Raw genomic sequence first — 15024 nt, 5'->3', positions numbered from 1 at the left:
CCAGGGCCTGCTACCGGTGTGCAAACTCAGTCACATTTTTCATTTCATAAGCCTAGAGTTAACTTTTTAAATCCGTTTCCCCCCAAATAGTCATCCTATTTTAGAATCCTATTTTCCTAAACTGAAAGCAAGTAAACTGGTCTAAAACCTGGAAGTCTTTGTGTTTGTGACACATTTACAAGCTACAGATAGGTTTTTGAACAAATAAGTGAGAAACTGTTGTTTAATATTACTTTATTTAGGTCAAGGATGTCAACATAACTTCACCATTGTACATAAGTCACCATTGTTACAGCCTTCCATCTACTGCCATGGGGCCTCTTTCTCCAAGAGGCAGTTCACCTTTATTACCTACTTTCTAGGGTTTTCCTTTTTTTTTTTTTTTTTTGCCCCCTTTCCTCATGCGGAAGATTTACGAGGAAGGTTATTTATTATTTTAACCAAATTACACTCGGTTGATCTGAACTAGAGTAAAAAATGGGTGCTCCACATCCAAAGGCTATAAAAAAGTATGGTAAAAGAAATACATTTAACTTATACTTGTAGCTATGTTAACCAAGATAACTGGCAACTATGGCAAAAACAAAGGGTAGGGCAAGTCTTCATTTCAAAGGTTTCAAAGGGTTACAGAATGCGCAATTATGCCTACAGGTTACCTCTCGGTATCACCTGCTACCTCCCCAAGACAAGGAAAGTCAACAAAAGGAATTTCAGTAACAAATTTCCCAGGTTCTACACTTCCTAAAACACACAGGTTAAAGGGAGGGCTTAAACAGCTTCCACCTAATTAAAAATCTACCCTTTTAATAATGTTTTGTTTTCACTGCTCCTATTCTTTCCGAGTTACATATCCCGGTAAGGGAGGAGGAGGACCAAGAGGGATATTCAGGAGGTTGAACAATACAATCTTAACTTCTCCCAAATCCATGAAGAACAAGCTGGGGGACACAATGGCATGCCTGGCCAGGCTGTCTGGACCTGATAGAGAGGCACTCGAGTCCTTTCCCAGTTACCAGTATGCAAAGCACACTTCTAACAATCTCCCGACGCTCCGTGATTGTTAGTTTGTCAATTGAGCTCAAGTTCAATCAAACTTGGTAATACTTCTCGCAATTGACCCAGAGCCTGATTCAAACGTAAAAATGCGTCCACCCCTCTAGCGCTGTAGGAAGCTGTGCTTTCAAAGTTCGGACATGGTACAATGATTTTTGTTTATTACACCTGGTGGAAGAAAACACAAAACCATACACCAAACTACGTTACCGAACTCCGAATTCACGGGAGAATGGGGATTTCGGCGACGACTTGAGGAGTACATGACCCAGGACAGAGGACGAAGTGAGCTGCCTCCGGGCCGCGGGCCCCTGTCCTTGGCCACGCCGTCACCTGAAGGGAACGGGCTGCTGGTTCGCTTAGCATCCCTCCAAACCTGAAATCATCTACCTCAAGATCAATCAAAAGCAGGGGGAATAAAGAGTCTTCTGGAGGCGCAAGAAAGGCCACAATTTGGATGAATGAAACTGGGCTAAGGGCACCGGGAGCGGGATTTTTGCTGAAGTCAGAAAAAGAAAAGTCAAAGATTTTTTTTTAACATGAGAGCAACTGCAAGAGACCGGGATACAGACGACTGCACAAACACGCTTTGGAGGAACGCTTTATTGGGCGCGGACGTTCCGGGCGGCCGGCGGGCGCTAGAGTGGAGGCGGGCGGCGGAGGCCGGCAGGCGGCGGAGCGGGACGCAGCAGGCGGCGACGGGGCCGGCGACGAGGCAGCTTCACGACTGGCGGGGACGGGCCGGAGCCGGGCTGGGCGCTCGCGCGTGTCCTCCCGCGGACCTTCCACTGGACTCCCGAGGGCCGGCGCCTGGATCGGGGTCGGGGCCCGCTCGGGCCGCCCCGCCCCCGCCCGGCCGCTTGCGAGGCACACCCTCCCGGACCGCGCACACGCACAGGCACACCCCCGCCTCCCGCGCGCACGCGGCCGAGCCCGGCCGGCCCACGCGCGCCCCCTCCCCGCGGACGCCCGCCACCCGCCCGCCGCCCCGGCCTCCTCCGAGGAGTGCAGGAAGGCCCGGGGTCCCGCGGCCAGGGCGCGCAGGGGACGGCGGCCTAGCGGCAGCGGGGGCGCCCGCGCGGGAAGACCGGCTCTGAGGGAAGGTCACTTACCCGCTGCATGGCTTTCAGGATTAAAGCCAGCTCGTAGCGGGGCATGCCTGGAGGATCGACGAGTGAGGCTCAGAAGCGAGCCGGTTCCCGGGACGCGAAGGGGCGGGACGACGGGGACAGTGGGGACCTAAAGACTGCCCGACCGGACGGCTCCCAGGCGGCGAAAGCACGCTCCGGCCGCGCGAGCCCAGGCTTAAAGGCGCTGGCAGCTGCGCAGACGCCGCGCCACGCCCCCTCGGCGCGCCCCGCCCCGCCCGCGCGCCCAGCCGCCGCCCCGCCCCCTCTACGCCCGCGGGCAGCCGCCACGCCCCCTCCGCAGCCCCGCACCCGCCGCGCCGCCCCCGCCCCGACCCCAGCCCAGCCCGCCTCCCGCGGCTAGGGGGGGGCGCTGCAGACTCGGCCCAGAGCCGCTCGCGGCGGCCGCACGCCCCCTCGCGACCCTGCCTCCTCCTACCCGCCTCCCGCCATGCCTGCTACCTAGCTCTCGAACCGGCTGGAACTTTCTATGCCTTCCTTCTCCTCCCGGGCGGCGGGAGAGTGAGTGCCCGCCAGTGCGCGTGCGCTGCGGTGCGGTCTCGTCCGTGAGCGCGCCCCTCGCCCGCGACTCCCCGGCACTAGGGACCTTCCCGGCGGAAGGCGGGGTCGCGGCCGGGCCGGGGGCTCTGCGGCCAACGGCTGCTCGCGGGAGTTCTGGAACATTCCTGCTCGGGGTCGGTGGAGGGGTGACGCTCGCTCCTCCAATCACAACCCTCAGGTCTGGCGCGGCTGACCAGGCCCCTTACCCGGCGAGGGGCGCGCCGGCACAGGCGTGGGCCGCGGCGCCCGGGCTTGGGTCTGATTCAGTCCCTTGGCGCTGCGTGACCTTGGGCCGGCTGCCTGTGCTGAAAGTGAGGACCCGATGCTTTGAGTGAGTTGATGCACGTAAACCTCCGAGGACGGTGCCTGGTACACACAGGCGCGATATGGGCATTTGTGGTGTGCGCCTGACCTGTCCCCACGTGTTGTAGCCGAGGGCAGGCAAACACCTTAACTCTATCTCATTTCTTTAAATGTTTGCTCAGCTTTCACTTAAAGGCTAGGCTGAGTGCTTGGGAGACCCTTTAGCAACTATCTGCGGTGGGCGGGGGGCGTGCCTTCTGCACTTCCCATCCCTTTACTCTCACACGGTTCTCCGCCCTCCAGCCAGTGGCTCTGCAAATGCATTTTTATCCAGCGGCCTTTCTTAGAGATTGAGTACCCTGCAGCTGAGGCCGCTGCCCCTTGCGTGCCCCATTAAAAGCTCTGTAAGTGAAGTGTTTGTCAGCTTAAAGTGCTTTAATGTTAATAGGTAAAGTTTAGTGAACACTTATTCAGCATCAGATCCCATGCCAAGGCTGGTGGATGTGTCTCCTAAAATTCTCACAACAGCCCTGAGGTGACAAAGATTCTTTACTTGGCCAAACTTTAGTCAGGCTTCTGAATCTTCTGCTAGGCCCATCTGTGCACTTCCTTGTAAAATCCAGTTCTAGCACAGAACCTCCATCCCCTCGTAGCAGATCAGGTTCCTCATCTTTTTCTATCGCCCAGTCATGTCTTTTCACCCTGGCCTGAGTTCTACAAGAATCCTTTAGATCGGTTTAGCCAGAATCCCTCTTCCCCTTGATGGTTGTTATTAGTGATTTTACATGGCCATAAATTCATACTTGCCCATGCTGCATTCAGAGTTGAGCCCACTCTCTCTCTCTCCCCTCTGCAAGACCGAGTTTCCCTGATCCCTGTACCCATCGCGTTGGTCCTGAATAAAGTCTTCCTTACCATGCTTTAGTAAGTATCATTGAGTAATTTTTTTTAAAAGAGACAAGCACTGTTAACCCCTTTTTAGGGATTAGGAAATACAGGCACAGAAAGTTTTGTAACTAGTCCAAGGTCGTAGTGTAATAGAAACAAAGTACTTTTAGCCATCACTCTACCCTTCTGGCCTCTGGTTCTCCTACCACACAGATGAAAATGCCGGTTATTATTCAGTGGATTAACCATGTAGTCCACGTAAGCCAAGAATAGAGTACCTTTTGTCACCTTACCCAGAGGTTACCATTTCACATCCCATGCATCTTTTGTGGCATATGGGAGGTAGGAGATGAACCCAAGTTTTTCTGAGATAACTGGATTTTAACATTTTCTATTCTTAAACTTGTCTACAACCCATGTTCTTCCAAAGAGAAGCCACACAGGTAATCCAAATTGCCTGGCTAAGTGTCAATTAACTTCACATTTGGTTCAAACAAGTAGCATACTATAAATAACAGGAGGAAACAAGGAATTTCTGGACCTTCAGAAGTGAGTTACAGGCTGGGCGCAGTGGCCCACATCTGTAATCCTAGTACTTTGAGAGGCTGAGGTGGGTGGATTCCAGCCTGGGCAACATAGTGAAACCCTGTCTCTTCTAAAAATACAAAAATCAGCTGGTTGCGGTGGCATGTGCCTGTAGTCCCAGCTGCTCAGGAGGCTGAGGCAGAAGAATCGCTTGAACCCAGGAGGCGGAGGTTTCAGTGAGCGGAAATCACATCACTGCACTCCAGCCTGGGCGACAGAGCGAGACTCCATTAAAAAAAAAAAAAAAATCACAAATTTTCTAGAATGGTTCCACTTTGACTGTCCCCCCCTTTTGTCGGTTACATCACCCAATTTAGTAATGAGAAAATACGGACCCCGTAGTAATATGCCAAGTCAAACACTGAGGCAGCGCAATGAGCTGACTTCAACTCAGAGCATTTCCTCTTGGAAGCTTCCTCGTTTTCCCCTAATGCCCAGGGATGAGTGAAGACCTGACATCTTCTCTACCCCTCCTTCTAACTTGACAAGTGGTATAAGGAAATTAACCTGACTGCATAATACCTCACCACAGAGTCAGCATCCCCAAGTCCTCCCAATCTGGTAGCCACCCATGGATTCATTCCATTTCTTAAAGGTAGAGAGAGGGCAACTACTGTGATTTTTTCCCCTTCAACCTTTTTTTAAAAAGCACAGAAGCTGCCGGGCACGGTGACTCACGCCTGTAATCCCAGCACTTTGGGAGGCAGAGGCGGGCGGATCACCTGAAGTCGAGAGTTGGAGACCAACCTGACCCACATGAAGAAACCCCGTCTCTACTAAAAACACAAAATTATCCTGGCGTGATAGCACGTGCCTGTAATCTCAGCTACTAGGGAGGCTGAGGCAGGAGAATCACTTGAACCCGGGAGGCGGAGGTTGCAGCGAGCCACGATCGCACCATTGCACTGCAGCCTGGGTAACAAGAGCAAAACTACGTCTCAAATAAATAAATAAATAAATAAATAGCACAGAAGCAAAATACTTGTGGCTTCATTTAAAAAAAATTTTTTTTTTAATCACGAGGAATGCTGTTGCAAATTTAGTGTCTTCCTACTATAACTACAAACTTAAATTCACCAAAACAATTTTTAACTTTATACTATGTATAGTCAGTGTAGTAAAAGTATAACATTACTGCAGCATTTGATGTATTAATTTAAAAATGACTCTAACTCTTAAGATTCTCCAAAGCATTTATTATGGTATGTGTTTAAGATTTGATTAACCGAAAGTTTGATTAATTTTCAAGTAAGTTTTTTTGAGGGGGAATAGGAAAAGAAGTTGAAATCCAGCCCTATTTGTGAAAAAGGAACCTCAGGATACACCCTGGGTCAGTTTAATCACCTTTACCTTCTTATTTTATATTGCTGTATAATGAGACTTGCCCTTGAGCTTTCTAATCGTTAATCCTCAAAGATGGCCATTATTTTTATTACTGAGTCTAACATTTTGAGCATTAACTATGAACCAGAACCTATTTTAAATTATTTGCATGTATTAACTCTCAGTTCTCACCACAAAGATATGTATTATAACTGCCCCCGTTTTACATGTAGGAGAAAGGAGACTCATAAATATCTTCAGCAACTTGCCCCAAATTATGCAGAAGTCAGCCTGCACGCTTACCTCCAATACCATACAGCATTATGTTTACTAGCCAGTGCAAACTGAGCAACTATCTGTCGATCAGTCAGCTTTTATTGTAGTCCTACTGTGTCCTCTCCCCTGGGTGACTGCAATCTCCCACTCCTAGAACTCATATAACGCCCTCCCTTGAGTGGCCAGATTCTCCCCTTGCACAGACTTCTTCCTTCCACCGTGAAGCAGATATAGGTCTCTTCTAGCTAGGGGGAAAAAAGCCTTATCATAACCCTGTTACCCTCTCGAGCTGTCATTCTTTTCTTCTTTTCACAGCCCCAGACCCACTGCATCTTCTAACCTTTGCACTCGGTGTTCCCTCATACCGACCGTCACCACTGGCCTTCCATTTGCCCGCCAAGTAGCAGTTTCCCTGGCATCATTGTCAGGGACCTCTCTGCAGTCCTGAGGGTCTCTTCTTGGCCATCCATGATCCTGTACTCTTGGGGTTTTCCTTTGCCTCCTTGGTCCCTGTGTCTGGCTCCTTTTTCCCCTCCTGTCCCTGAATGCGGCTGTTCTGCAAGCAAGAAGGTGTCTCAGCAGCAAGGATTTAAGGCAAGACTTGCCCATAACATGAGTTCCCGTGATCCAAGTGCATTGGAGTTTGCCTGTGAACAGCTTTAAACTGATCTTTCCTGCCAGAATCCCGGTTTACTGTAACAGTACTGGGGGGCAGTGGAAAGTGTATAAATGAGTGATCTCCTTGTCTGTAGATAAGGAATCTGACACGAAAACAAGTCCATTATTTATCCCAAGCCATAGAGCCCTGGGGTGGCACAATTCAAAGAAAAAACTTTTGCTTACCATATTCTCCTTCCTAGGCATGCACTGCGTGCTATGATGCCCGTTTTACTGTTGCTAATGGATTAATCCACGTGAGTGTAATAACTCCTATATTCTGAAAGGTGAGTTCTCTCTCTTTCTTTCTTTCTTTCTTTTTTTGAGACAGTCTCCCTAGTAGCTGGGATTACAGGCACCCACCACCATGCCCAGCTAATTTTTCTATGTTTAATGGAGATGAGGTTCACCATTTTGGCCAGGCTGGTCTTGAACTCCTGACCTCAAGTGATCCACCTGCCTCAGCCTCCCAAAGTGTTGGAATTACAGGCATGAGCCACTGCGTCTGGCCCTAAAAGGTGAGTTCTAATAGTCATTGGGAAGAGGTAAGATAAACACAAATCATCATTCTGCTTAGGTAACTTTGTGTCTCTAAATACTGCTCCCAGAAGGTGGCGAAATGTGACTGTTTCCAATTAATGGAGACAATGATCCCACAGTAGCAGCAAATCATCTGTTGAGCTGTCAGCCATCACTCTCATCAGCGTGTCATCTTCTCCTAGATAAAAGTGAGCCTCCATTCATGGTAAAGTATAGTCCAACTCCCCAGTTTTGCATCACTAAGTCCTGGGATTGTTCCCTAACTAACTCCTAGGACCTGGGTCTGTAAAACCCCATTTCTTTGTCTGGCTGTCCTGCGTGTTATCTGTGTTCCTCAGCCGATAGCCCAAATGCAAGTCACATTTCAAATGTATTTCGTTTGTAACTGTTTTATCAGTGAAACCGCTGGTATTTCCTGATCCCCCTACACTCACCCTCACCAACCCTTTCAGACCTTCTTGGCCATGCCCATTTGCTTCGAATCTTCTTTTTCTTCTCCATAAGCCCCCAGGTGCTACATAGACTAATTCATACCTCTCTAACTCTGTCAGCTTGTGCATGCTATTGCTTGTGTTCCTTGTACAATGGAATACTGTATAGAACTTCTTAGGGCGGACATTTGGAGAGCTCTTTAAACATTTTCTTTCTTTCAATCCTCCAATTTCATGATTATTTTTCTAACTTTCATCAGCTGAGGGGGGTGCGGTTCAACTTGGGCTCTACTTATAGGAAAAAAGGTAAAGGAAAGATTGCCTAAATCTCATGTTCTCTTATTTCCAGCCCCACCTCACCCTACCCTACCCAAAAATAAAAAATAAAAAAATAAAAATAAAAGCTTATGGCATGTTTTTGGGAGATATTCTCCTTACTACTTATTTTTTTTTAACTCTTATAACGTTAAAAAGACAAAATACTGCTTGCATCACTACTTGCTGGAAGAGTTAGTTTTTTCTAATAACAAGATTGTAATGTGTCCCCCCACAGGCCCACAAGTGTTCTTAATGTTAAATGTCAATAAATTTGGAGGTATTAAACAGCCTTTTGTTCTTTCTCCACGCGTGCAAAATCAGAAAGCACACGTGGAAGCGTTTTAGATTTAGTAAAGGGAACAAAGGCCAGGTGCCAGAGACTGCTGTGTTGGAAGGAAACCGTCTCTGCAGGGGTCTCCAGGGGTTGGGCCTCCCAAGCCAGATGCTAAACAAAGGGCCTCTCGGGAAGACCGCGCAAAATCAACTGGGGGCAGTCCTCAGGGCCAGGCGGGGAGAGCTGGGTGAGCCAGGCCTGCTCAGCGCGAAGGAGTTTGAAGGCTGGAGGTGAAAGGACAGAAGGAGATGAGGCCCAAATGGCTTCAAAGGGAGCAAGCGTGCATGCTTTGGAACACAGAGGAGGGCGTTGTGGTGGCCACAGAGAGGAGCAGTGGAGTCCAGAATCCACAGGGCTTGACAACTGCTGAGATGTGTGAGGGGCAGCTCGAGGGCCAGTGTCAACTGCGTTCTTGGGTTTCTTCAGAAACATTCTTGACCAGCTAAGCTTTGTTCTGGCCACATGCACCTTTGGTGTTTCCTCAGCTCCTGAGGTAAGGCTTCTGTTACACTTCAATTCGTTAGCATTTCTTCTCGGATGTTTTATTTTCATCAGTCTTCATAGCAACATGATAATCTTCTGAGGACCTGAGGTAGTAACTCTTATTTCCCTAATAGACTCTTAATTCGGGGCTTTAACCAAGAGGAGGAGGTCAGTCCCAAAACCTGCATTGGGTCCCCACCTAAGTGTCATGACGCCGCCAAGCAGCACTTTCTGGTAAGACAGCATGCAGGTGTCATCTCAAAGTCCAGCCCTCTGTGAGGCTCATGCCACCCCCTGTTGCTGGGACTGACTGGACATGGTTCTGTTGATCCACATGGGAGAATGCCCTCGTGATCATCAGCCAAAGGTGAACAGAGACCCGGTAAAAGAAAACAGAAAACAACCCATTTTTTAAAAATTTTAAATGAAGAGACATTTCATCCAAGAAGATGGCCAATAAGCATATGAAAAGATCTTCAACATCATTAGTTATTAAGAAAATGCAAATTAAAACTGGAATGAAATACCACTGCATACGTATTAGGATAGCTAAAATTAAAAAGACTCCAAAGACCAAGTTCTGGTGGGAAGATGGAGCAACTGAAACACACACTGCTGATGGGAATGCACATTGTGTGATCATTTCAGTAATGTCTTACAATGTTATACACAGACCTACCATGTGACCAGCCATTGTACTCCTAGGTATTTACCTAAGATGAATGAAAGCATGTGCCTGCACAAAGACTTGTACACAAATGCGCACAGCAGCTTTGTTTGTAATAATCAATAACTGAAACAACTCAAATAACCATCAACAGGTGAATGGAAAAACAAATTGTGATATACCTATACAATGAAATTCTGCTCAGCAATAAGGAGTGAACTATTGATATATTCAACAATACGGATGAATCTCAAAATAATTATGCTGAGTGAAAGAAGCCAGACAGAAAAGAGTACATAGTAAATGGTTCCATTTATATACAATTCCAGAAAACGCAAACTTAAAGTGACATAAAACGAATCAACAGCTGCTTGGGGTCGGAATGAAGCAGAGAGATTACAAAGTGGCATAAGGAAACTGAGGGCATGATGGATATATTTATTATGTTGATTAGGGCAATGGTTTCATGGATATATATATACACATACCAAATTGTATACATTAAATATGTATGGTTTATTATACATCAGTTATACCTCAAAACTGTAAAAATATAAGTCATTCACATCATTATGCTCAGAGGAAAGTCATTTTGATTTGTCTGATGTACATCTATCTTCATCTTTCTCTGTTTCCCCTTCCCCAAATTCCTGGATAAAAGGATCAAGATCACACCCTCTTCTGGTATTCAAGCCAATTAAGCCAAAACAAACTAAAAATCCCATTAAGTTCTACAGGAGATGCAAAGAAGTATAAGAAATAGTTTACAGGAGATGCAAAGATGTGTAAGAAATCTAGGTAGCAAGAGAAGATATAAATGTGTTTACAGTTAAATTGTCTTAACAAGATTGAAGTATCTGTTCTAAAAAATAGAAAACATATAAAAAGAGTGTGATTAACTGTCTAATGAAGATTAAGGGCAAAAATTTCCAGAGAGGGATTACTTTGAACTGGGATGGTTCAGGAATGTTTCATGTATGATGTGGGATTTAAGCTGGAATGTGAAGAATGGATAACATTTTATAAATAAGAGGAAAGAGAACGCGCACAAGATGTTTTGGTGGGGTCAGAGGGTGGTAACATGGAGTGAATAAACTTGACAGGAGGAAAGATTTCAGTAAGAGAATCACGGGACTCAACTCTACAAAGTGGGACCAAAGTGGGAGGGACTTAAGTGCTAGGCAGTGTCTAAACTCCCAGCCTTGATTTCATCTTCACATGAGGAAGAAAATGGGAGATAGTCAGCCTTTCATCACCAGAATCTTTCAGCAGAGTGTGTGCACATGTGAGGGTTGTGGAAAGGAGCTAACTCTTAAATAGACAAGTCCTTCCCAATTCTGAGCCACTGGTCACAGATTCATGGGCTTCAAAAGCATCTTTGCAGGTAGCACAGGACATTTGTTTCATAGCATCTTGATTCCTCTTGAAAGTGGCGCCTGACTCTCATACCAGAGTCAACAGAGCCAAATTTTCCCCTTTTCTACACTACATTTAGTCAGGGAAGGGAAGACATTCAACTGCAGCCAATCAGACTCTTCCCCCATGCTTTTGAATCCTGAGTGGACAACACAGTGACATGAGGAACAGTTAGAGTGACTCAACATGTTGGCCAGACCCTTCCTGCTCCATCCCTGTGGCCTCCAATCTTCCTGGTTACCACTCTCCAGAGTGCTGTTGGTTCCTGGCCAGTCCCCTGGTCTCTAGTCCATTCTGTGATTCCCAACTATCATTTCAATAAATTTCATTTTTGCTTTACACAGAGTCTGTAGCTTATAACAAGAACCCTGACAGAACTCTTTGGGTCGTAGCACTTCAGTTCCCTTCATAACCTATTGGTATTAGTTCAGACCCCTGGGGCCGTATGGCACAAGTCTACTCCCTCTGCCACATGAGCTCCTATGTCTGAAGACAGTTTTATGGTCTATCCTGAGCCCTCCCTTCTCTGGGCTAAATGTTCCCTTGTTCCTTTGGGTACTTCTCATCTCACATGGGCTAAGTTGTTTCTGCAGCCTGGGTGGCTTTTTCCAAGAGTGCACAACTGCCCACATTTAGACCTTTTGTGACTCAATAAAAGTCACTCCTTTTTTGTTTTCCCATGCAAAGACTATATTATAGCCAGGGTACTGGTTCAGCTACTGAAACAAAAGTCAAAGTAACAGTGACTTAAACAAGACTTCTCTCATAGAAAGATCTGAATGTAACCAGGGCTGGGGACCCAGACTTTTGCCAGCTTGCTCTCTATTTATAAGACATGGCTTAAATCTCATGGTTCATCATGGCTGTTCTGCTCCCAGCACCACGTTCACATTTCAGGAGCAGTACGGCAAAATAGAAGAAAGACTTCAGTGATTCCCTTTAAAGAAGTGGCCCAGAAGTTGAACCCATCACTTACATTGGTATTCCAGGGATCAGAACTTAGTCCTTCCTGTGGTCCTGCCTTACCTTGAAGAAAGGCTGGGAAATGTAGCTTTACGTGGCACAGTACGGTAAACTAGCAGTCTCTGCCATAGACCATATAATGCAATTTGGATATCACCCTGTAAATTATTATTATTATTTTTTTTTTTTTTTTTTTTTTTGAGACGAAGTCTTGCTCTGTCGCCCAGGCTGGGGTGCAGTGGGCAGATCTCAGCTCACTGCAAGCTCCGCCTCCCGGGTTCACGCCATTCTCCTGCCTCAGCCTCCCGAGTAGCTGGGACTACAGGCGCCTGCCACCTCGCCCGGCTAGTTTTTTGTACTTTTAGTAGAGACGGGGTTTCACCATGTTAGCCAGGATGGTCTCGATCTCCTGACTCGTGATCTGCCCGTCTCGGCCTCTCAAAGTGCTGGGATTACAGGCTTGAGCCACCGCGCCCGGCCAATTATTCTAAGTATAATAAGATGTTATGCAAGTCACAAATGGTTAATTGCCCATAACTTTCTAACACTCAGTCATTGTTGGGTATTTTGCAGTGATTATCAGGCTAGAGTTACTGAAAGAGTTCAGTTTTAGGTAAATTTGATTTTGTGGGCTTACCAGGGCACATGCCTTGGATCAGTCCCTGTACTCTCAAACCCAAAGGTCAGATCTGCACTGGAATTTTCCACTAATTGAGACAACCAAATAGCTATCTCTTTTGAAAACAAAATTCACAAGATTGCGTTACACAATGAGTTTAATATATTTTCAGGTATATTAGGTAGAATTCTTTGGGTTACAAATAGTATAAACTGACTCTAATGAATTACTGTAAGTGTACCTGATGTCTCCCAGGACTCAAGGCAATATGCAGCTGACAGTCTCAGGAACTGACTAGAACCAAGATGATCTCCACATTTTTGTTTATGTTTCTCTGTCCATCAGCTTTCTTCTCTGTCTGAAAGGACCCTTTTTCTCTGCTCTTCAATCTGTGCAATAGATGATAGCCATTCCCAGCTCCTTGGGCTACATATAATCCCTCTAACCACCAAGGGATAATCCGAGGCTCTCCTTCAATTGGCACTCGATTAGCCTGAACTGGTTCATTGGTCCACCTTTGGGCCAATCAGCCAGGTCTAAAGAGTAGATGAAATCATATCACTGTGCCTGCTAATAACTATCTGTGAACCCTACAAATTTAGGAAGTTATAGGTAAGGAGAAACAGTTTGCAGCAAAGGGGAGGCTAGACAGGCAACCCAATGGGTATCATGGATGTCTCCTCCATTCATGCATGTGTTGAGAGTTGTCATAATTTTAGAAATGTAGCTGTGAGCTCTGTGACACAGAGACACATAGAAACATAAGGGGGTTGGAGAAGAAACCGTGTCTTCCTCGGGCTTTTTTTGGTCATAAATAATAGAAACCCATCCAAAGGTTCTGCTAAGGTTTGAATGTGTCCTTTGAAAAATTCTTGGGTTGCCAATGTGATAAAAGGTGGGGCCTTTAAGAGATGATTAGGCCATGAGGGCTCCTCCATCTAGAATGGGATTAGGTGCCCTTTTAAAAGGGCTTGATGGAGTGAATACACCTTGCTTGCCCTTCTGCCTTCCACCATGTGAAGACACAGCATTCCTCCTTCCAGAGGATGCAGCACTCAAAAGCACCATCTTGAATGCAGAGACCAAACCCTCACCAGACAACTGAACCTTTCAGCATCTTGATCTTGGACTTCCCAGCCTCCAGAACTATGAGACAATAAATTTCTGTTCTTTATTCAACTTCCTAAGACATTTTTAGTGCATTTGAAATTCAAATATATCTGATTCTCTAAAACACTTCAAACACCTGACACGGCAAACTCATAAACCTGACAAGATCTTTGTAAGCCTTTAAGCAATTATTGAAATTTAATAAATCTAGGGAATGAGGTTCTCTTTAGCTTCATGGTGGATAAGTATCAACTGTTTTCTAGTGTTAATTGTCCCCTGTTTTCCTTTTAGTGAAAACCCTTAAGCTTTAACTGGATGCATGACCACACAACCACAGACTACATTTCCCAGGTTCCTTTGCAGCTGGCTGTCACCATGTGACTATGTTTGGGCCAATGGAATGTGAGCAGATATGATGTGTGCTACAATGAGCACATCTCCTTAAAGACACTTGCCATAAACTTTCTTCTTTCCCACTTCCTGTTGATGTAGTAGTGAGCCACCATCAACCATGCTTATGAAGATAACACCCTAGACCAAGGGAGAACCAAAGGAGAGAAGGAACCATTTCCTTAGAATACCTCAAATCACAAGGCTGCTTGGCCTCCAACTCTGGACCATTCACTACTGACTGTTAAAAAATGAAATAAACTTCTATCATCTTTGAGCCATTATACTTTGCGGTTAGATTGTACCCCAGTAATACAACTTCCAAAGACTATCCACAAATTCAATTAATTATATCCTCTTAAATGTTTCAAATTAAAATTGCAAGTGTAATATGCCAGGCTGTCTACTATGTTAGATTTTCTTCCATGTTCCAATCTCTTTAAATAACCAAAAGATTATAGTGATGATTAAAAACTTATTCCTAACCTTACCACAAAAAGAGTGTGTCTTCCTCCATTTTTTTTGCTGCTATAACAGGATACCACAGACTGGGTAATTTATAATGAATAGAAATTTATTTCTGTCAGTTCTGGAGACTGGGAAGTCCAAGATCAAGATGATAACACCTGGCAAGGGCCTTCTTGCTGTGTTATCCCATGGCAAAAAGTGGAAGGACAAGAGAGAGGCCAAAAGGGGGCCAAACTCATCCTTTTATAAGGAACCCACTCCCACAATAATAGCATTAATCCATTCACAAGGGCAGAATCAAAACCAGAGTATTGTCATATTTTATTGATTCTCATATTGAATCACCCTCTCATTAGGCCCCACCTCACAACACTGTTGCATTGGGGATTAAGTTTCCAACACATGTTTTTTGGAAGAGACAGTTTAATTAACTAAAGCAGAGTGCTATATTTTGTTGAATCTAAGATGTAAGATTCAACATTTTTTTAGGATATCACTAAGGTAGAAGAAAC

The 15024-nt window shown here is 45.9% G+C and overlaps 3 protein-coding genes across 3 annotated transcripts in view; 1 reads left to right on the top strand and 2 right to left on the bottom strand.

Annotated features, from left to right (window-relative positions):
• SLC5A3 (solute carrier family 5 member 3) overlaps positions 1-2298 on the bottom strand; it is a 66705-nt gene extending 64407 nt beyond the window's left edge. Inside the window, exon 1 of the mRNA XM_033232389.1 lies at positions 2166-2298. The gene's annotated coding sequence lies outside the window, so the exon portion shown is untranslated. The remainder of the gene's footprint in view (positions 1-2165) is intronic.
• MRPS6 (mitochondrial ribosomal protein S6) overlaps positions 1-2383 on the bottom strand; it is a 66795-nt gene extending 64412 nt beyond the window's left edge. Inside the window, exon 1 of the mRNA XM_033232390.1 lies at positions 2166-2383. Coding sequence (XP_033088281.1) covers positions 2166-2210 — 45 coding nt within the window. The 5' untranslated portion in view covers positions 2211-2383. The remainder of the gene's footprint in view (positions 1-2165) is intronic.
• LOC117096757 (actin cytoskeleton-regulatory complex protein PAN1-like) lies at positions 2209-14116 on the top strand. Its single transcript, XM_033234145.1, has 4 exons — positions 2209-2403; positions 2522-3072; positions 6977-7060; positions 13946-14116. Exons 1-3 carry the CDS (start codon positions 2209-2211, stop codon positions 7023-7025), a joined length of 795 nt encoding a protein of 264 aa, XP_033090036.1. The 3' UTR covers positions 7026-7060; positions 13946-14116.
• Positions 14117-15024: the final 908 nt, after the last annotated feature.

Source organism: Trachypithecus francoisi, unplaced genomic scaffold, assembly GCF_009764315.1.
Source record: "Trachypithecus francoisi isolate TF-2019V2 unplaced genomic scaffold, Tfra_2.0 Lachesis_group14, whole genome shotgun sequence".
NCBI classification, from domain to species: Eukaryota; Metazoa; Chordata; class Mammalia; order Primates; family Cercopithecidae; genus Trachypithecus; species Trachypithecus francoisi.
Note: the sequence above shows the minus strand (reverse complement) of the source record. Positions and strands in the feature narration are given on the sequence as shown.